We start from the raw sequence: 21,068 nt of genomic DNA, 5'->3' as shown, positions 1-21,068 counted from the left end.
TACTTTTTCTCCGATAATGCCTTTTATAATTAGACTTACTCGGTTCTTTCATAAGAAGCAAAGTTCAAGACAGATAAGTATACTTGAAATTCCTTTCAATAGTTTGTCTTTTTTCTCAGCGTATAATGCAAATATCAGAATATAAGATTTATACAATTTTAAGATTGATTTTATGGTTTGTATCGATACATCAAAGACAATCTCGTTTAAAAAATTTTAAAAATGATGAGACAACTGTAACGTCGACTTATTTTCCGTCATATTCTTGAAGGACCATATTCCTTTTTCTCTCTTAACTATTCTCAACGCTCTCGTTATCTCTCTTAAAGCTTTATCCTTTCACAATCTCCTGTTTTTCTTGTTTCTGCAGTCTTAGGATGATTATCATGTGCAATGCTTTCATTCCAGACTCGTTTCTTCGTTACAAGCTCGTTACACGAAGTTCGTTTCAACGGATATCCTATGTGAAGTATTAACGCGTTCTTACGAGCTCATCGAATAAATTCAAATGGTACATTGCTTTATCGTGCGATCGGTATGATGGAAAATGGTGCTTCATTATTTCTTAATAGATGCTTTTAGCGAGAGTTAAAGCATCACGTCAGTTAAGAATTTCGAACGCTCTTTCAATTGGCAAAGAGTATTATCTATGAATGTCAAAGATATTTTCAATGAGTTTCCTTCGATAAAATCGTTCTTCTAGAATGACTTTATTTCTTTCCTTTATTTACTAATATTATCATATTGTACAATTAGGATACGTAGCAGCGTAACATACGTCGAGAAATTATCGAGTTGAGACAAGGCGACAGGTAACTTGATATCATAGTTTCAGCATTCACGGAGATATCGTGTTACTTGGAATATCAGCTAATTGATCGATGAGTAATGGCACGTCGTCGAGCCTATATATATATATCATATCCAAAGAGAAGCTTTTGGCCAATTAGCGAATAGCTGAGATTTAAGCTTTTGAAAAGCTTCTCTCGAAAGTGAATCTTTGAATACTAGTTCGAGGAAACGAAACACGCAATGATATTAAAAAGACAGAGAGAGAGAGAGAGAGAGAGAGAGAGAGAGAGAGAGAGAGAGATCTTCAGCCGTTTATAGAATTGCTTCAAACATAGTGGGTCTGCTCAATAGCCGATCAAAAGCTCATTCGTGATCGATAAATTTTGTTTGATTCATAGGTGAATGATGATAATGAGAATTTCTGCTAATTGCTTTCGTTGAGAAATTTCGAATTTCGTATGGTACTTCTCGATATCTGTCCTTGATCGATCAATATCGGTTAGAATGATGCCAATAGGGACTGTACGGCAACTCCTATTCATTAGTAGAAACCGTGCACCATCGTAGCTTACGCGATTTGTGGCCTTGTGCAGGCGCATTGATTGCTAAATTTAATGCTATTCGAGGGATCGTAATCCTATATCGACAAGGACTACGCCCACTATAGATATTGCGAGCCGAAACTTATGCGTAGAATTTCGAGGATGCAATGCCAGAATGAATTGCGATCCAGTTTTTTGCGATCTTTCATTATTTCAAATCTTCCAACAATAAAAAAAGAAAAAAGTTTTACTTGCATTCAAACCGAATATAGATATGGATCGAATAGAGAATAGCAGTTGTTCGAAGAACTTTCGACAGTTCTACGAAACACAACGCGATATCATCCGATTCTTTTTTATAATCGATGAATTTTTATCATTACTTTCATTCTAATCTTCCTTGATTCCTTTTTATATCTACTTTGTTTTTTAAAGTGCGTCGAAAAGTTCTCTTGGAGAATAATGGATTCTAAATACGTCTACATTAAAAAAAGAAATCAATTTGGCAAGCAATGTTTTTTCGAGGATATTGGGCCAACTGTCGAAGAAGATATTCTTCCAGAACCGCGTCTTCACAAAAGCTTTATTAGTCAACAAATAAATCATGGTAGTACTCAAGAATCAGTACAATACGCACTTCACGAGGTTAGATCAGACTTATCTTAAGAATTATATTTCTATACTCATATTTTTAGTACTATTTTATTCGTTTGTATGATCAGATTCAGACTACGTCCGGAAAAATAAAAAATTCGGGAATACGCCATTTAGAGGGTAGTTGGCCAAAGGAAATAAATCCATTAGACGAAGAGGCAGTTCGTAGATTTCGTCAAAGAGTCGTCAAAGGTGACAATTGGACTGCGTCTATGAATCCACTTATGGAAGTAAGCAAAATAGTTTTCTTTTTCCACTGTAAAAATTCATCGTTATAATTTATTATTTTCTTAGACAATGGAACATATGGTAATGCAAAATAATGCTATCGATATTCACGATAATTACTTCAGTGACATGATACCTACGAAATTAACGATTTCCCCTGAGATGAGGTATAATCTAAGATATCATTTTCAAATAATTGAATTATACATATGTATATATATTTTTTTATTTTTGTTTAATTTTTCAAGTTTATATGTTTATAACGATCCGATCTAAATTTAATCAACATTATAAAGAAGTTGAAATAATCATTATGAAAAAATAATCTAGAACATATCGTTACCCTTATTGCTTCTATACAAGACAAATTATGCGGTGATACCACCATAAAACTTAGTAAGCCATTTTATCTCATACAAGCACACGCAATACAAACCCGTACGAATTGCGATTCGACGAGAGGAAATACTAGGATAGTAAATCCGAGAATGCCAATACGTAGTACGAGATTACTACGATGGTGACGAGAATGTTTGTGTAAAGGCATCCTTTGCATACGATTTATGATGGTCACTATTGGAAAATCATACGTTTCCTGTGATATACAGATACTGTCAAGATAAGAATGGATTGAGAGAAATATTTAAATCTTTTAGAAAACTTCTATTTTTTTTTCAGGATCGAATGCGTGTATTCCGATCAAGAATTAAACGTGAGACCTGTTAATCATTTGTGTTGGTCAATGGACACACATCAATTTGCTGTTGCATATTGTTTCAAAGATCGAATCGAGTTACCGACAAATTTGAGCTCAAATGCTTACATTTGGAACGTTGGTATATAATTTTCATTTTTAATTTCAATGCATAAAGTAATTTTTATGCTTTATCTTTAAACTTCGATTATATATATAGTTTAATTTATAATAAAGACGATAGGAACGAAAAAAAAAAGAAAAAGAAATAATTTTTATACACGAGAGAATGGCAATATAATTATCTTGACGAGTGCAACAATATCGATATTGACTTATTCGAAAACTATATATAATACATAGAACAGATATTTAATTCTCTCTCTGGCATTATAGAAATACCGAACAAACCGTCGCTGATCCTAAAGTCAGTTTCGGCGTCTATGGCTATCGAGTTTAATCAACGTGACCCGTCGTTGCTGATAAGTGGCTTGATGTCCGGTCAAGTGTGCAGCTGGGACACAAGAACCGGTGATTCGCCGGTACAAATATCGGAACCTCTGAACAGTCACAGGTGTGGTGAGATTATATCTCATTTTAGTAGATGTTCGTTCACCTGATATTCGAGCCACTTACGCGATTGAGGATTATACATAGTGTTTCGATAAGAATGTGTCAAAAAAGGGATTCGTTGAGGGATAAAAGCAAGAAAGAAAAAAAAAAGAAAGGAAGTATTTTTTTATCACAAAGATAAAAGAATCTTGAATGAGAAATAATTAACTTATTAGGATTTTAATAGGGATATTATAACACAATTAAAAAAATTTTTGCCTCTAAATGACGTTTAGGTAAGTTGAAAGTAATTCGAAGGCAGATATAATCACCATTTTTTTGTTTGTTTCATCCAACCAAAGAAATCCAGTAAGCCAGGCGTACTGGATCCATTCCAAGACCAATACCGAGTTCTTTTCGTCGTCTAACAGCGGCACAATCAAGTGGTGGGATATCAGGAAGTTGAGAAGACCAACGGAGGTTCTAGTGATGGATTTGGAATATCCCGAGAGACAGAGCATAAATGAATCTATCCCTATCTCCGTGCTTCAATACGAATCTACCATGGGTAGTAAATTTTTCGCTGGACTTGAGAACGGGACCATCGTGAGCGTCAATAGGAGAGCTATGTCAAATACCGAGAAACTCTATACGAGATTCTATTGTCATCTTGGATCGGTATTGACCATCGATCGGAATCCTAGTAGTTTGAAGAACTTTTTGACTGTCGGTAACAATCACGCCAAGGTTTGGACAGAGGAGACTAGAGACCATTGCCTGGTCCAGACAGGAAGGTAATGATCCTTTTCAAATAGAATTTATTTTTCTTCGGAGGAGAGCTTTTTTCAAATAGAATTTTTCATTTGCTTCGTAATGCTTTCGATAATTGACGACGGTTATTATTAACGACGACTTTGAAATAATCGATCGGAGCCAATCATTTTATTACTTAATTTTTTTTCTTTTCTCTTTTTTTTTTTTTTTTTTAAATTATATTGAGTGTTCTGAAAGTTTAAAGTCTTATTGTACTTGTCAAAAGAAGTAAAACATATTTAATTAACATAGTTTTAAAAATTGATATTGTCAGATTAATAAATGGTTTCTTATATATATATATATATATAAGTACACAGTTACTCGCACTTTAGTTTATACATCTTTCCATCGTACATTTAAACTTTCCTTTGTAAAAACAGTTTAAAAGTTTAGCACGTTCATTTTGCTGAGAGTAATTAAACAGACTTATAGAATGATTATTTATTAGTTTTGAAAGGTCCTTAAACATTTTCAAGACTTTTGCTAGGTTTATTTTTCGAGAGTACTTTCGAGAGTACTTCAACGATAATTTAAAGATCGCATTTCTTATTTGCAAATGGACATATTGATTGTTTCTTTATAGGAAAAAATTAGGCTGTCTAACGGGAGGATGTTGGAGCAGATCCAGATTGTCTCTATTCTTTACGATAAATACGGAAGGTACGTTGGATGCATATGATCTTTTTCAAGGAATAAATACAACGTGCTATAAAATTCAAATCTGTGAAAAATCTTTAACAACTATCAAACCTCATAACGATGGTAAAATTTTGGCCATCGGTTCCACCAATGGCAATGTTTATTTCGTCATATGCGGAGGCTTATTTACTACCACATTTCCCAATGATAAATATTTCTTCCTTTCGGTAAGTTTTTACTTGTTTCTCATTTTCATATATCTCTAAAGAAATTCTTAATGTTACTTAATTGTTTGTTATTTCTTAAAAAATGAACGCTGTAAGTATCTTAGATTTATTAATTGAATCAGTAATTCAATCGAAATATTCTTTTCATTTGATTTTTGTTGTTGCGAACGGCAACTTCAAACGACTTTTTCAAAGTCCTGAGTTCAATTCAGCTCAAATATAAGGAAAAAGAAAATTAGATAAAAACTAACTTCACTCAACAGTCAAAGGAAATCCTAACCAACGTAACGATGTTTGCATGTCGTGTATATATTATATAGAACATTTTTAAATTTTTGAATATCTTCTAAAGGAACGAAATTTACTGATTCTGAAACTTTTGCATACAATATCTGACATTTAAATTATCCTTGCCTTTTTTCTGTTCATAGTATCTAGATAGATGTAGTCAATACGAAAAAGGAGTGGAAGCTCGAAAAAAAGAGATGGCAATGCTGTTTACTCATATATCTTCACAAATATCTTCGGTGGAAGGTAGACCTTTAAAATCTAAGTATAAAGGCAAAGAAAGGACGAAGTCGAAAGATGTCAGAAAATCGAAAGCAAAAAAAATGATTCATCATGGAGGCAGTCCGTTTGCCGATGATGAAGAAATAATTGAAGCGGAGAAACAATATTTTCTTAAATTGAAAGCGGTATTTGAACAACCTGATTCAGCGTCCCATTTAACTTTTACTAAGCTTTTTTCGAAAACTTTATTTCACCTTAAGGAGAGTTCACGTAACAACGAATTGAAATTACACGATCCAATTCATTCCATTTTCAAAGTTTCATATTACATTAAAATGAAATACAAATGAAAAGAAATAATGAATGATGAGAAAGTTATCTTCGATATATGAAACTTTCATATATCAATTAAAATTTTGATTCTCGTATGTATTCCGTTATTTCAGGAGAAGGAAGCTTATGAATCGGAAGATAGTAGAGAGATAGAAAGAATATACAACATTTATCTGAAGGCCGAACAGACGGAACACGAAGCAAAAGTAATTAAGAACCAGGAACCGGTTAAATTGTTGGAAGAAACATCGAAGAAAAAACCGAAGCAAACAAGTTTAGATTTGAAGACGCCACGAAAATCATCGATTAAGGTCGAAGTCTCCGTTCCATCCGAGAAAATTGGCACGAAGCTCGAGGTGGAAAGTGTCGTATCTGAGGAATTAGTTAAAAGAAAAGGTAGAAAGAAGCGAGCTCTTAGTGAGATACCACTGAAGATTTGTGCCATGGATATTTGTGAACCGGAAGTCTGTTGTGCAGGTAACGCAAATAATAATATAACTCTAATCGAATTCGTCGTTGTTATTGCATTGTTATAACTATAATCGGAAATAATCGAGATTCCCTTCGAAATGTTTGATTATTTTCAAAACAGTTAAATATCTCAACGAATATATCGAACGACATTTAAAAAAATATTCGATACAATATTTGTATTTTATATATAATTAATAATGATGCTCCATTAGATAAGTATATACACATATATCATAAAGATTATTGAAAACGTGTATTGGATGAGAAATTGTAGAACCAGTCCACATTTCTAGCTAATATGACTAATCCCGCTAATTTGTTATCTTCGATCGATCTAATTATGGAATTCGATCGATAGAGATTAAACAGCGAATTCTATAGATTCTATAGATATAATTTTGATGAAAGAACGATACTAGCTCTTGCACAATAATTGCGATTGTTCGGACTAATTTATCGACTTTATTTTATAAATTGTGATAGGAATAACAATGTGTAATGAAAGAAATTGATATTTTTGTAAATTCGTTTTTATCCTGCTTCTCCTCTCTTCAACGAAAAAAAAAAAAAAACAGATTATTATTTGTAAATGTTACAATTTCGAGCGTAGATTCGCGTGAAAAAGAATATTTACAAAGCAAAATATTCAACACTTCTGACCTATTTTCGTTAGTAAGCGCCATTAATTCAGGCTAATGAGGTAATTGAATTGCCAAGGAGGATAATGCCGAACAGTGAGATTTGGGGCGTGAACGTTAGTCAGAGTTAATAAAAGCGACAAACCGCTGACCTATAATCGAGTTCTCGCTACGCAGTTATGCCACTCAAGACAGCCAAGTCGATGATAGCGCTCGAATGCGCAGCCGATTCGATGATAGTAGACTATGCTATTCGCACGAACGAACAGATATATATATATATATATATATATACATGTATATAGAACTTAGATGATATATTGCAACTTAAAAGTTCAGTTTCATTCGATTGATTGAAATTTAAATAATTATAATTCAGTTTTAATAGCAATTCAGTTAATAATAATTAATGACGTTTATGTGATTTTTTAAATTTAATAATAATTATATATAATAATTATTTTCTTTTCTTTCTTTTTCTTTTCTTTTCTTATTTTTTTTCTTTAGACCTTATATTTTCTATGCATTTAAAATATTTCCATTTAAATATACGTCAGTTTATTCAACATATGCAATTTTCATTTTAATACATTTTCTTCGTTTCCTATAATATAATTAAAACGTAAAGCGATTTAACGAACCATCCGACGAGTAAGCGCGAAACATTATCTTGCACTTTCCCTTAAGCACTATCTTCAACATTATCGACGACTTTTACAAGCGATGGACTCTCTCGGTCGATAGGGTTTTCTACGATCAAAGTTTAATTAAGAACACCATAGTAACTGCGGTTAGTATAAAGCTTGCGGTGTCGGAGGATTGGATGTTGGTGCGCGTGCGCACACCTTTGCTTCGACTTTTTTCACCAAAACCGATTTCGTTGCTTTTCTTTATAAATATTAAATGAACGTATGGAATGTGGTTACGATTGGTTGAATCATTCATAGTCATGAATATTTTTAACTCTATCGTTTAATAAAATCATCCAGACGTTTCAATTTAAATTAATATTTCTCTGTATCTGTGGCAAACGATCGTCAAAAATGTGATAAAATATTATTTTGATTCTCGTAGCTTACGTTATAATAATTTAATAAAATTTTTAATATGTAAAAGAATTACGTACATGTAAATAAGAACAATATATATGCATGCGCCTAAACTTTAGTTGTACAAGTAATATTATAACTGCAGAGAAGTTCTAATACTAGGAGTAGCTATATGGTAGTTAGAGAACATTCATCGTAAACATAAGTTGTACAGAAATCACGAAAATGGGAAATGAGAGCAAACCATGTTCTACTATATTCGAATTGCATATTGCATATATGCACGTATGTAAACATTCCCACTACAAGTATTCAGAAGTATTTTACAATCTAAATTAATACTAAGTAAATGAATATTAATATGATCGATTGAATCTATTTATAACTTGCAATATCCGAAGGTAGATCTAGCATTAATGGACGTCAGTTCCAGATATAAATCAATTTAGTAGTTGTAATTGACACCACTTGGTAATAGCTTAATACAGTTCAGTGTTATAATGATGATGATGATTACTATTATTATTATTTTTATTATTATTATTATTACAACTACTATCATCATCACTATTAATTGCACATAAAATGCTAAACAGTTGATTAAAAATTTATTCAAAATTGATTAATTAACAACATAGTTTGTTTTATTCATAGACGTAAACCAAAGATAAGAAAGTAATTCCATTTTATTTATTCGAAGAACAACACAATTCTTCATTTTGAAGATAAATCACAACATTGGATTAGTTTTCATAGTGAAGTAAATGATTTAATCCAAGTTTACATATTTTTACAATTACCATAATAAAAAAATTTATTCTTAAAAGGACGGTAAGGAAAATTTATAGAAAGGAAGAGAGAGAATAAGAGAGAGAGAGAGAGAGAGAGAGAGAGAGGGAGAGGGAGAGAGAGAAACAGAGAGAGAATATTTAATGATGTAATCGTACTCTTTTCAGACATCGTTAAGGCAGAAAAAGAAAGTAAAGTCAAGGAAGAAAAAGAGTTGAGCAAAAAGGAATTGACACCTTTCACGAAGAGGTTCTCGTACGAACGAAAGACGTCACTTATAGACTGGCAACTCTGGCAAAAGAAAATATCGGAGCTAAACAAAAGTATACCAGAACATACGGCACTGGAAAAGAGAAGAATTTTATTGGACAAGGATGCACCACCCAATGTCCTTATGGAAAATGTCAAAGATGCCACAAAATACCTCGAAGCATGGCGGGATAATTTAGCCATTAGAAAAAGTCCTTTCTACAGGTCTCGGAGTATGCCACCACCTATGAGAAGAATGAAAAATGAGATAGATGACGACAAAGAGAAAGAGACAAAAAAAGATGAGCTTGTAGAAGAGGAAGTGGATATCTACGACCTGAAATCAGTAGAATCACTAGAAACTAAATCAGAAATTCGATTGGAAGAGCCGATCTCTCAATCGATAACTGAGGAAATTAAAAGAAATGAGAACGGGGAATTATATCCAAGGATATCCTCATATTATATTAAGTAACAGTATTATATAATACGTTACATTATTATTATTATTATTATTATTATTATTATTATTATTATTATTATTATTATTATTATTATTATTATTATTATTATAATATTATATCGAAACTCTTTTTTTTTAAGAGAAATATAAATTTCTATAAGAATGTTTTATTCAAAAATCGTGTATGATATTTTATTTATATTTAGTATCGATAGATATTGATCAAAAGTATTTCCAAAACTATTTAAATAATAGTATCCAAGTGTCTTATTCCAATGGAATAAGAACAAGATAATCATTTATACTTTCTTGAATTTTTAAGAAAAGCAATAAGAAGTAGAATGAATAAAAGGAGCAAGTTCAATTACAGATCGCGCGTTCTTCATTGCATTTTCGGCAGAGAACGTCACACGAAGAACTTTGTAATCGTTTGAAATGTCAATTGGACGATTCAAGACTCGAGCGAGATAAACTGCAGAAAGCTAAGGGTGGTACGTATACCCTTATAACCACCGAAAACTACGAAGAATTCGAAGTTTAGGTGAAAGCAGAAATTCTCTGAAAAGTGAAAAGTTCGTGGAATACCGAGAAAGAAGAGAAAGATAGATAGAGAAGAAAGAAAAAGAGAAAGAGAGAGAAAGAGAAAGAGAGAAGAAAGAAAAAGAGAGAGAGAGGGAGAGGGGTGAATAGAAATGGAGAAAATCGATGCTGGTACTTCTCACCGGTGAAAACCGATTCCGAGAGAGTGCATTACTTTTATACTCTTTACGTCCTTGTCTTTTGAACGTTGCTCATGAAAGAGAACTAAAAGATAGAAGCCAAATTTTCTGTAATTTTCATTTGAAATAAATACGTTAATGTCAATAAAATGACTCGTCGTGATTAAATACTCAAATATTTATTATTATTTCCAAGATATTCAATGAATTTTTTTTCTCTTTTTTTTTTTTAACTTTTTACTACCAATAGTAAATAAAAAAGTATTTAAAAAATTTATTGCACATTATACATTTTTAGTTATTAGAACGAAATTGTCAGCTTAAAAAATAACAAAGAATGGCAATAACAGTGAAAAATATAATAGAAAGAATGATAACACGAACAATTACAAAGTTTATACGTATAATGAACGTAGGTGAACTTAGGAGTTCGGTAAAGACTGTATCCAATGTAGAATGTCGTCATTATTACGAGAATGTAGATTTCGTTCAACAAGCGGAACTTTCAAAGAGGAAACATGAATTCTCTTCTTCTTCGAAACTTTTCCCACGGATAAATGTACATATCTAAATCCGCACTCTATTCGGAGGAACAATCCTTCACAATTGAGTGAACTGTTGACAACTTTCAAGTTTTAAAATTACGAATTATGATTATTATAACAGAGAAAATGAAACGTCAATGTACTTATATACTTACGTAACGTACGTAAAGGCAAAAAAGGAAAAACCAAGATTATGGAGAAAGATTAATAAAAACGTTTGCAACGATAATATTTTTACGATATACATATTTTTGTCGACGTAATTCTTGTTATTATTGTTGAGTAAATCACGAAATCATTACTGGTCTAGATAGTAAATAATCATGTAAAAAATACGATGTTGGTTGTCGAGTAAAACATAAAATTGATGTTTCAAAGGTGTTGGAAAACATAACGATTTGTAAAAACAATCCGTGTGTTTCTTTTCTTTCTTTCTTTCTTTTTGTTTTCTTTTTTGTTACTGCAGTAAACGTAGAGGAAACGAGAAGAGTAAAGAAAAAGAGAGAAGAGAAAGGTAGTAAGAGCGAGAGAAATAAAGAAAGAACAAACTCGGCAAAGTCTTTCTACGTGCATTAGCTGATGAGAGCAACGATTCGTCAGGCTTTTCGTGAAAATCAGAGATCACCGGTGCGCGCGCGCATACGACTCGGAGAGAGAGAGAGAGAGAGAGAGAGAGAGAGAGAGAGAGAGAGAGAGAGAGAGAGAGAGAGAGAAGAGAAAAGGAGAAAAAAGCGGTCAAAGTGGGGAATGCAATGTCGTACTGTGCACAATGGACCGGTAAACAGAGAGTATGCTTCCACACGGTAAACACCTTTCGACAGCGTGGTGAATGTGATGTTAAAAAGAAGAACTACCGGGGTAGTACTTGGTGCTCAAAAATGTGCAAAATGTGCAAGCAAGTCTTTCGAAAACTGTACACTTACACAATCGTTTGTACTTTCATTTATGTGCCTTATTATTCTATACGTAGAATCGAGTTCAATTTCCTTGAAATAATTGATTTTTATTGATAAGATCGTAAGATTATTGCGACATAAAAATTTGGTTATCGTGTTCTTATTTTAAATTTCAATCGAAACGAAATCCATTTTTTCTATTTTCACAGACAAAGTAAAGTGTGATAAACGTTCCTTTTTTTGTTTTTTTTCTTTACGTTTATCTTTTTATTGCTAAAATGAAAAACTTAGAGAACGATAAAACGTTATTATGTAAATTAACAAGATAATAATAATGAATTACTCAATGCGCTCAATGTTATATAAATTTTAAATCTCTCTCTCTCTCTCTCTCTCTCTCTCTCTCTCTCTCTCTCTCTCTCTCTCATTATTTAAAATGTTGATCAATCGTCGGGGATCTATTAATTTAAAATTTTTAATTTACTTTCTCTCTCTCTCTCTCTCATTCTCTTTTGTTCACTCTCTTCTTCTCTTTCCATTACTGTTACTGTAACTCTTTTCCAACACGACAACCATGCTGGGTTTTCCTATCGTGATATTTCGGTCGAAAATACTGCTCTTTCTCTCTCTCTCTCTCTCTCTCTCTCTCTCTCTCTCTCTCTCTCTCTCTCTTAGATTCTCGTTTTGTCTCTCCTGCGTAACACGAACGCTTCATACGAGAGAGCCTCAGGAAATAGTTGTCGCTTAATTGTTTCGCACCTAAGAATTTTCGTTCGGAAACGCGACAGAAAAGTTCGTGAAACAAGCCTCGGGCTCGCGTTTGCGTTGAGTGCTTTGGAAAAGAGAAAAGTAGAGAAATTCTGTTGGTTGAACGAATGGATGACGACCTATTTCCTTTCAAAACTAAAAGAAAAAAGTATATATATATATATATATATATATATATATATATATATATATATATAAAGAAAAAAAATGAAATCATTTAACTATTAGAAATGTTTTATAGATTATCAATGACATTTATATCAAGAAGAATCCACTTTGATTGAATCCACAACGAAGGTTACTTAATATTGTTAAAAATAAATCTAATATCTTTCTTATTCCATTATTATTTTAAAAAAATTTTTAACATGAACTTGACAAAAGTGGAAAAGAAATATGAATGATTTACAATGCATAAGTCGCTCAAAATCTGACATGTTTGGATTTATATGTAACGCGAGTGCAGATATTTGAAAGATGAACGGACGAGGGAGATGTCATTCGCGATATTCGCAGATATATATGTAGGAACATAATTTTATCTACAATGGTATAATATGACGAATAAGATATATATATATATATATATATATATATATATATATATATATATATAACAAAAAAGAACAAATACCACGACGTTTTGCCACTACAACTTACTTTTTTCAATGTATGCAAATACATATGATCATGTAAATACATATGTTCCATGAATCGATATTGTCGATACATATAGCATGTCGAAAAAGGTGCATTTCCGTGCATCAGATGAAGGAAACGAGGTGAGCGCATTCGAGGCGACTCGATAACCAGGAACGATCGACTCGTTAAGGCGGAATGATTACATCAGCGGTTCCTGATGAATTGAACTCGGCCAAAGAACTGAGATATCTTGATTGCGACTTACATCCAGTCGTCTTACTTCTTTCTTTATCACTGTAATTCGTTCAAGGAGAATTTGCAAATAGTATTTCAGAAATTTTATTCGATTGTTTCAATATAATTTCCTTTGTACGTTTCCTGTAACATTTTAAATATTATTTATCTTCGTTGGTTAAAGCGATATTTATAAAAAAGAAAGAAAAAAAGAAAAATCATATTAAAAGAAAAAATTCATAATAAAACATTTATCTCCCAGAAATGTTTTCAATTCTTATAAAGAAGAAAAAGCTAAGACTCGTTAGTTTGTGACAGAAATGAACGAAGAAAAAAGCAATATAGAAAGAAGAGAAGGAAAGAAATATATATACGAGAAAAATTAATGGAAGTTATGCTCTCTCTCACTCTCTTTTTTTTTTATCTCTGAATAGAAAACGAGATCTGGATAGTTATCTATCTTTAATTTCCCTTTAATTTTCTCAAGCGAAGCATCCACGCTGTTACGTTCATTTTGCGGAAATGAAATTCTTAATTGCTGGCGAGTATTGTATTATAAAATTCTTCCTAAATGAGCATGCAATTTGTTGAAATATCACCTTGAACCGTTTAAATTTGCGGTCAATTAAAGAAAAGAATTCTTGATCAAAGACATATAAATTTTCTACCTAATATAAAAATCTTTAATAATGATTCTTATTAAACAATTAATAAATAATAATGAATAAATATATATATTCATTTGTACAATTATTTAAGAGAAAATTACAGATGCTTATAAAAGTATGTACAAATCAATATATTAGGTGGACCGGAAAATAATGTCGTTTTTGCGCATGTAGACATTTGATTTGTGATTAAAAATAAAAACTTGTTAAAAATTTATTCGTTTGAATTTAATTTAAGAAAGCGACATTACTTTCCGGTCCACCTAATATATACATATATATATATATATATATATAAGTTTATACTTTCGTAGATAATGTAAATACTTTCCTACTTTTCGATTTTTCTTGTCAATAAAGCTGAAAAATGACGCAAAGGAAAACGAGTTTTCTAAATGTAGTTAAAAGCTGTCAAGGAGAACACCTCCGACGACGAAGTAAAGGAGGAGGCGCATTTCGGTGCTAACATCTTTGACGTTTACGTGCGAGTAAAGTAGCGAATGTGGGAGGGGTACATCGAGAGAGAAAGAGAGAGAGATAGAGAGAGAAGAGAGAGCGTGAATTTGCGTCAGACAGGGACGAGTTCTCGCGTGTTTGCCGAGCGAAACAGGGCAAATATCACTTCGTCCGCAACTTTATTCCACGACGCGGTGAATTCATGAATCTTTTAGCACTTCGCTTGGTATTTTCTCTTCCTAGCAATCTCTCTCTCTCTCTCTCTCTCTCTCTCTCTCTCTCTCTCTCTCTCTTTCTCTTTCTTTCTTTCTCTCTTTCTTTCATCATGCATACGAGACATGCATAGATCGTGTGAATTATTTCGTCGAACTGATTACGCCGAGTAAAGCGATTTTTCAATGACCCAAAAGAAAGTAAATATCGATTTAGCTGCATTCATTTTCTGAATCGCTACGCATTTCATAATATGTTGACTTTACTTTTAATCATCGATTATCAAAAGTATATTGTAATTGATATGTAAATATAAATGTTCAATGTAAATTGAATTTTGATAATGGAAACAAATTATTCGTATAGGAATTAAAGAAACATTTTCTTTTTATAGTTTTATTTTATTTATTTATACAAACAAATTTTATAGAATGATTTATCTTTATAGATTCAAATTTTATTAAACAAATTTGATTATTATAGCCTTCAAGATATTTTAGATGGCAATAATTTTTTTATCTATCCAGTATAGAACTTGCGATAACGATTAGATAAAAAAACATCTTGAATATCATATCGAACTAAATACTTAAAATCGATTGTTATCGATATCTTATCAACATGCGTTACGTTTGTTTCAATATTGTTAGTATATATATTCTTATAAGGATGGATATTAAATACGTTTATGTGAAGACGCGTTCAGAATTCGGTAAACAATGCATCTTCGATATTTGCGGACCGAACTTGGACGAGGAGATCAAACCGAATCCTCAGGAGATGCGCAATTTCATCGTGAAGAGCCAATGTCATGTCAACACGCAGTACACGAAGCAAATAGCGTTACATGAGGTTAGGTCGATTTCATTAACAAGATTATATCCGGCAATGATAGTCTCATTTGTATGTGTGGTCATAGTGCGTAAAACCATGGTTTGCGAGAAACGAGATAAGTCCCGTAGAAATTTGTATCTTCATTTTTGATCCCTTTCTAACTCGATAGAAAATGAAATGTATTAGAAATAATTTTTGTGATATATTCAAACGATCCTCGAAAGACCCACGAGAACATCCAGATATCATTAACTTTTGTCTCTGGAAAGACAAGTGCGTTAAATACAAAAATAGTAAAGAAAAGATAATAAAACGGCGACGTGTAGTTATCAGTCTTGTTAGAATTCGTTACGAACTCATTTCTCTTCGTTCTCAATGAACTTGACATCAATGAAGCGAGATATTTAAAAAGTTTCCATTCGTTGAAATCGTTCCTTGAATTCGTATCTATGAGTTTGTAGAGATTTTACGATGTAAAAATAGAACGAAGTAGACATATCCGGATAACTGGACGTTGACGTCATAAAAATAAGAAAAAAGTTGGAAATATTGGAGTCCTCGTTTTCCTCCATACGAACCATCGGAATCTCATACCATTGGATTCACGTTAGCAAAAATTATATATTACTGGGCGGAATAAACACGCGGTTGACGCAACGAGTTTACCTTCATGATAGCAAATGTTCAACTTTCAACATTTCAAAGGACTTTTAAGAAAAAAACCTAGCTTAATATGCTTAACAGCATCGGCTTTTATTCCAGGTAAAGCGCATCTCAGTCCAGAGAAAAAAGAAAAACAAGTAAGGATTTGCTGTGCTCGAGTCAGTCAACAACAATAGTACTGATCGTTTTTCTCATTTTTATTCTTTCTAAAAACGTTGCCGCTTCGTAATTTTGCCCGTATTACATTTCAGTCAGAAATTAAAATGAGAAAATCTCAAAGCATGCGTTTTTCTCTTTTCTTTTTTTGTTTTTTTTCATCTTCCCTCCCCCGTGAAAAAAGTCAAATAAGCTCTACTTGTTCGGCGTTTTTAATAAAGGAAAAAAAGTTTGTTTCAAACCATTATATAAAATCATACGACCGAGCAACCAAGAATTATTCGTATTAATAAAGTTAGGTGAAAGATAATATCCGGCGAATTGAAGGAACTTCATATCCGTAATTATAGATTCAAACAAAAGCGGTGAAAATGAAGAACAACGGAATGTACCATTATGAGGGTGGTTGGCCAAAGGAAATCCATCCTCGTGACGATGAAACTATCGCTAGATATCGCAGGCGAGTGGAGAAGGATGATGAGTGGGCTCCAACATTACGTTACCTACTTGCGGTAAATTTCTAGAGTTAGTAATAGAACTAATGAACCAAGTATATTGCACAATTTTGAAAGTGGTTTCTAACAATATATCTTGGTCAATAGAAAATAATACAGATTATTATTAATTATTTATATATAAAGAATAACCTTGATTTCGAAATAAATATAAACCTTTATTATACAATTATTTTTCTCGTTAGGATATGGAACATAGTATTCTTTTGAATAACGCTGTTAATATACACGATCATTATTTTGACGATATGATACCGACTACCTTAACAACAGAACGAGAGATCAGGTACGTTTCTTTCAACAATTTGATTAGTTTCGATATTAGAATTTTTTTATTAGAGATACGATCGCATTAATAACATTAATAATTGGTCTCTGTTAAAATTAATCTTTTTTTAGACTTGTAAATGTTTTTCCGGATCAGGAAACTCCTGGTAGACCGGTGACTGATATTAATTGGTCGCCCGAAGAAACAAAGATAGTAGTTTGTTATTGCTTCGATAATTTAAGAAGAGAAATCGACTATAGTATGCTCACGTATATATGGGATTTAGGTAAGACGAGATCATTGACAAATCATAGAATTGCAACTGAAAGTGTTACTCGTATATCGTTAAATTAAAATAATTCATACTTTTTAAAAAACAGCAAGTCCGAATAAGCCGTGTATGGCTCTTAATGCTTTGTATCCAACAATGGTATGCCAATTTAATCCTCGAGATCCTTTTATACTTTGTGGTGGTCTTATGAACGGACAAGTTTGTTGCTGGGACGTCAGAAAAAGTATTGAACCGGTTCAGCTATCCTATCCTCGAAACAGTCATAGGTATTATCGAGTTCGAGAAGATAGTCGTTTGATCGAGAAACTGATTTCTTTATTGACGTACACGATGTTTCTCGAATATAAAATTCGGACTGAAGACTTTTTGTTGAAGATACTCAACGACTTCTGTAAAGTGGATCTATACGAAGACCAATACAGAATTTTTCTCGAGTTCTTGGGACGGTCAAGTTCTATGGTGGGACATGCGAAATCTACGTCAACCAACCGAACGTTTAATCTTCGATCTCGAATATCCGAACGAACCATCGATGGAAAGATCGATTGGGATATCTTCAGCAAATTTCGAACCTTCTATGAGTACAAAGTTTATGTTCGGTTTACAGAATGGTATTGTTATCAGTGGTTCAAGAAAAGTGAAGACAAACGCAGAAAAATTGTCCGTGAGATTCGATACTCATAGTGGAGTGGTAAAGTCTGTTGATCGTAATGTCTTCAGTCCAAAAATATTTTTAACTGTCTGCAAGACGAGCACACGGATTTGGGCGGAGGACACTAGAGAAGGCAGTTTAATAACAATTAGGTTCTTTCATTACTCAGTATTTTTGTATTATCGTCATTTATTACATATTACTGGAATGAATCATCGAAGAAAATTTTCGTTCTCTTTTTTGAAGGAGTCGAGGACCGATTCAGGCTTGTTGGAACAAAACCAGACACTCTCTTTTTTACATCATAAAAGAAAATGGTCAACTAGAGGTCTATGATATTTTAGAGAATCTCGAGAAACCAATCATCGAGTTATATCTCAGTGACGTCAGTCTAACAACAATGGCAGCCCACGAAAATGGACATTTATTAGCCATTGGTGATAAAAATGGAAACATTTTTTTGACTCGTTCGACCGATTCTTTGGGAAAATTCGATAGGAATGAAAAAAACAATTTGACCATGGTATATCCTGTGAAAGATATACATTAATATTTACTTTTTTTATAATTTTTATCTCCGTAATAAATATTCAAATAATTTATCTAATTTTCGTCGATCGTTATCAGGGATTCGATAGAAATTCGAGGCATGTGAAAGCGGTGGATGCTCGTCTCAAAGAGATAAGAATATTAAGGACGTTGGAAATAAAAGAACCGTCGAAAGAAGAAAAGATTAGCAAGGCTAAGAATAAAAATAAAACAAGAGCGAAAATGACAAAAAATGAAGCTATGACACAGAAAAATAAAATTAAAAAAGGAAAGAAAAGCATGCGAGAGGAATTTCCTGAAATTTTGTTTGCCGAAGATATGTTTTTTGAGACTGTAGAAAAGGTAGGAAAAAAGTGGGAGAAAAAGAAGAGGAAATTAATTTCACGATTTTTCTTTTTTTTTTTTTAATTTATTTATGTTTTACAGGAAAAACAAAAATTTGAATTGGACAATGATCCAGAACTGAAATACTCGACGTTCGTACAAAAATTCAATACAAAACAATTAAAAGTAAAAGAAATTGACAAGACAAAAGATGATTCGAAAGAGAAAATGAAAGTAATAAAAAAGAAAAGGCTTAAAGTATCAAAACAAATGCTCTTGGATATGATAACAGAGAAGGAAAAGATTGAACAAACGATTTCTGAGTTATTAACAGAAACTAGAGTTGATGAAATGGTGCCAACCATGAGAGGCCTTAAAAAACGTAAGATAAAGAAAAGAATGAGAGTCAAGAAGTTCAACCTTCGTCTTCCAAGATCTTGCACAATTGTATGCCAACCGAAAGTCTGCTGTTGGCGTAAAACTTGGCTTTCAAGAAAATATGCGCCTCATATGAGGAAGAAGCTAAGAGATCCAACATTAACTGCATATAAAACTAAAAAATTTTTTAGACATATGCTAGAGTTACCTGTGGAATTCGATATAGAGCTTGAAAAGGCTAAAAAGGAGATTCATCGAGCGAAGAAGCCGACCAATTGGACTCGAAAGAAACAATTAGTCGAATTAATTTTGTTAACTCAGTAAGTTATATTTGAATGTATCTTATTTTTGATTTTTTCGAGCGAACGTTTAAAGGAAAAAATTTTCGAACTGTTATGTTTTCTCTTTTTTTTTTCTTATTTTTTATTTATTTTTTTTTTTTTCAGGGAAAAAATCAAAAAGGGAAAAGAGAATATAGAAAGAAAAAGAATGAGCGGAGAAAACATTCAGAAGAATTTCAAGAAAAATATGTAAAATAACCCAAATCAAAAATTGAACCTTGTAGTACACAGAAATCATGACGATTATGAAAGATATTGAGGTTCCGCTTAACGTTGAAGAATTAGAAACGATAGATCGTGAAACAGAACTGGCCAAAACTTATTTGGAAAAAGTCAAGGCCATTCAAACAAGTTTACACAAGGATTTTCAACTTCGGATTAGATAGAATAGAGTTTATCGATCGCTCGATTATAAAAAATGCCTGAAAAGTTAGATGAGAAGAAGGGGATAGAGAAAGGTCACAAATATGTATTGAGCATATGTAGCTCTTGCAACACTTGAGCAATATATAATATAATAATGTAAAAGAATAAGAGGATATATCTCTTAAGGTAGCAGTAATATTCGCAATTTCGAGGTACATCCTTTGAAAATAATCTCGATAATTTCTCCTTCTTCTCTTATATATATAAATATATATATATATATATATATATATATATATATATATATATATATTTTCGAGAGTTCGATGAGGTTTGTTAGTACGATATCTTTGTTATTGTGTGGTATTTCCATAACATATACATGAATTATCGTGCGAGGATATTCTTAACGATCCTGATTATTTCCTAGATCTTTCAGTTCGTTAATAACATTTAATAATTGAAAACGGTTCATTAGTGTCGTTAAAGTTAATGAATATACGGAACATAATGAATTCGAATGAATTGAATAAATGCGTTATATATGAGTAAATCAAAGGCGCAGTAATCGCTGTCAAACTACGAGAAGAAAATAAAAGAATCATTTTATACGGGCGATCGATCTCTCGATTCTACTTTAAAATCGTTTAAGTTGACGTTAAGGATTCTAACGTAAAACGTAGGATGTTGAAACTTTGAAAAGTTCCATCGAAAAGAAGAAAACCGGTGAGTCCACTATTCGTTGTTGTTCCGGAGAATGGTGGAAAGGGGACAAATTTCCGATACGACTTTTCTAGATGCGAGATGATAAATTCACGCAGGAAAGGTTGACATTCAAAAGAGAACTTCCGATTCGCTATCCGGATTGTAGAGCAAAATGACATATCCGTTGGTTGTTAGAGCCCTCCAGGCACAACTTCCGGTATTTCGAAACACGTGA

At 32.4% G+C, this 21,068-nt stretch overlaps 3 protein-coding genes across 8 annotated transcripts in view; 2 read left to right on the top strand and 1 right to left on the bottom strand.

Annotated features, from left to right (window-relative positions):
• The window catches only part of LOC124425912 (furin-like protease 1), a 179,599-nt gene that overhangs the window by 32,951 nt on the left and 125,580 nt on the right, over positions 1–21,068 (bottom strand). The gene's annotated exons all lie outside the window — the stretch shown is intronic.
• On the top strand, positions 1,788–6,671 carry LOC124425915 (dynein intermediate chain 3, ciliary-like). The gene is made up of 6 exons (XM_046966978.1): positions 1,788–3,052; positions 3,307–3,484; positions 3,825–4,256; positions 4,862–5,144; positions 5,576–5,839; positions 6,101–6,671. The coding sequence occupies exons 1-6, from the start codon at positions 2,959–2,961 to the stop codon at positions 6,521–6,523; spliced, it is 1,674 nt and encodes a 557-aa protein (XP_046822934.1). The 5' UTR covers positions 1,788–2,958; the 3' UTR covers positions 6,524–6,671.
• LOC124425913 (dynein axonemal intermediate chain 2-like) lies at positions 15,427–19,806 on the top strand. The gene is made up of 9 exons (XM_046966975.1): positions 15,427–15,642; positions 16,794–16,955; positions 17,144–17,244; positions 17,358–17,512; positions 17,607–17,784; positions 17,894–18,322; positions 18,417–18,693; positions 18,798–19,061; positions 19,146–19,806. The coding sequence occupies exons 1-9, from the start codon at positions 15,460–15,462 to the stop codon at positions 19,743–19,745; spliced, it is 2,349 nt and encodes a 782-aa protein (XP_046822931.1). The 5' UTR covers positions 15,427–15,459; the 3' UTR covers positions 19,746–19,806.

The sequence above is a fragment of the Vespa crabro genome, chromosome 8 (assembly GCF_910589235.1).
Source record: "Vespa crabro chromosome 8, iyVesCrab1.2, whole genome shotgun sequence".
Lineage (NCBI taxonomy): Eukaryota > Metazoa > Arthropoda > Insecta > Hymenoptera > Vespidae > Vespa > Vespa crabro.
Note: the sequence above shows the minus strand (reverse complement) of the source record. Positions and strands in the feature narration are given on the sequence as shown.

What these genes read in the sequence shown, in the direction of transcription:
- LOC124425915 (XM_046966978.1), top strand. Translation starts at nt 2,959, where the DNA reads ATGGACACACATCAATTTGCTGTTGCATATTGTTTCAAAGATCGAATC. An exon ending in TGCTTACATTTGGAACGTTG is followed by an intron (nt 3,053 to 3,306) that starts GTATATAATTTT and finishes CTGGCATTATAG; the next exon opens with AAATACCGAACAAACCGTCG. An exon ending in ATAAATATTTCTTCCTTTCG is followed by an intron (nt 5,145 to 5,575) that starts GTAAGTTTTTAC and finishes TTCTGTTCATAG; the next exon opens with TATCTAGATAGATGTAGTCA.
- LOC124425913 (XM_046966975.1), top strand. Translation starts at nt 15,460, where the DNA reads ATGGATATTAAATACGTTTATGTGAAGACGCGTTCAGAATTCGGTAAA. An exon ending in CATTACGTTACCTACTTGCG is followed by an intron (nt 16,956 to 17,143) that starts GTAAATTTCTAG and finishes TTTTCTCGTTAG; the next exon opens with GATATGGAACATAGTATTCT. An exon ending in TTTTTGAGACTGTAGAAAAG is followed by an intron (nt 19,062 to 19,145) that starts GTAGGAAAAAAG and finishes TATGTTTTACAG; the next exon opens with GAAAAACAAAAATTTGAATT.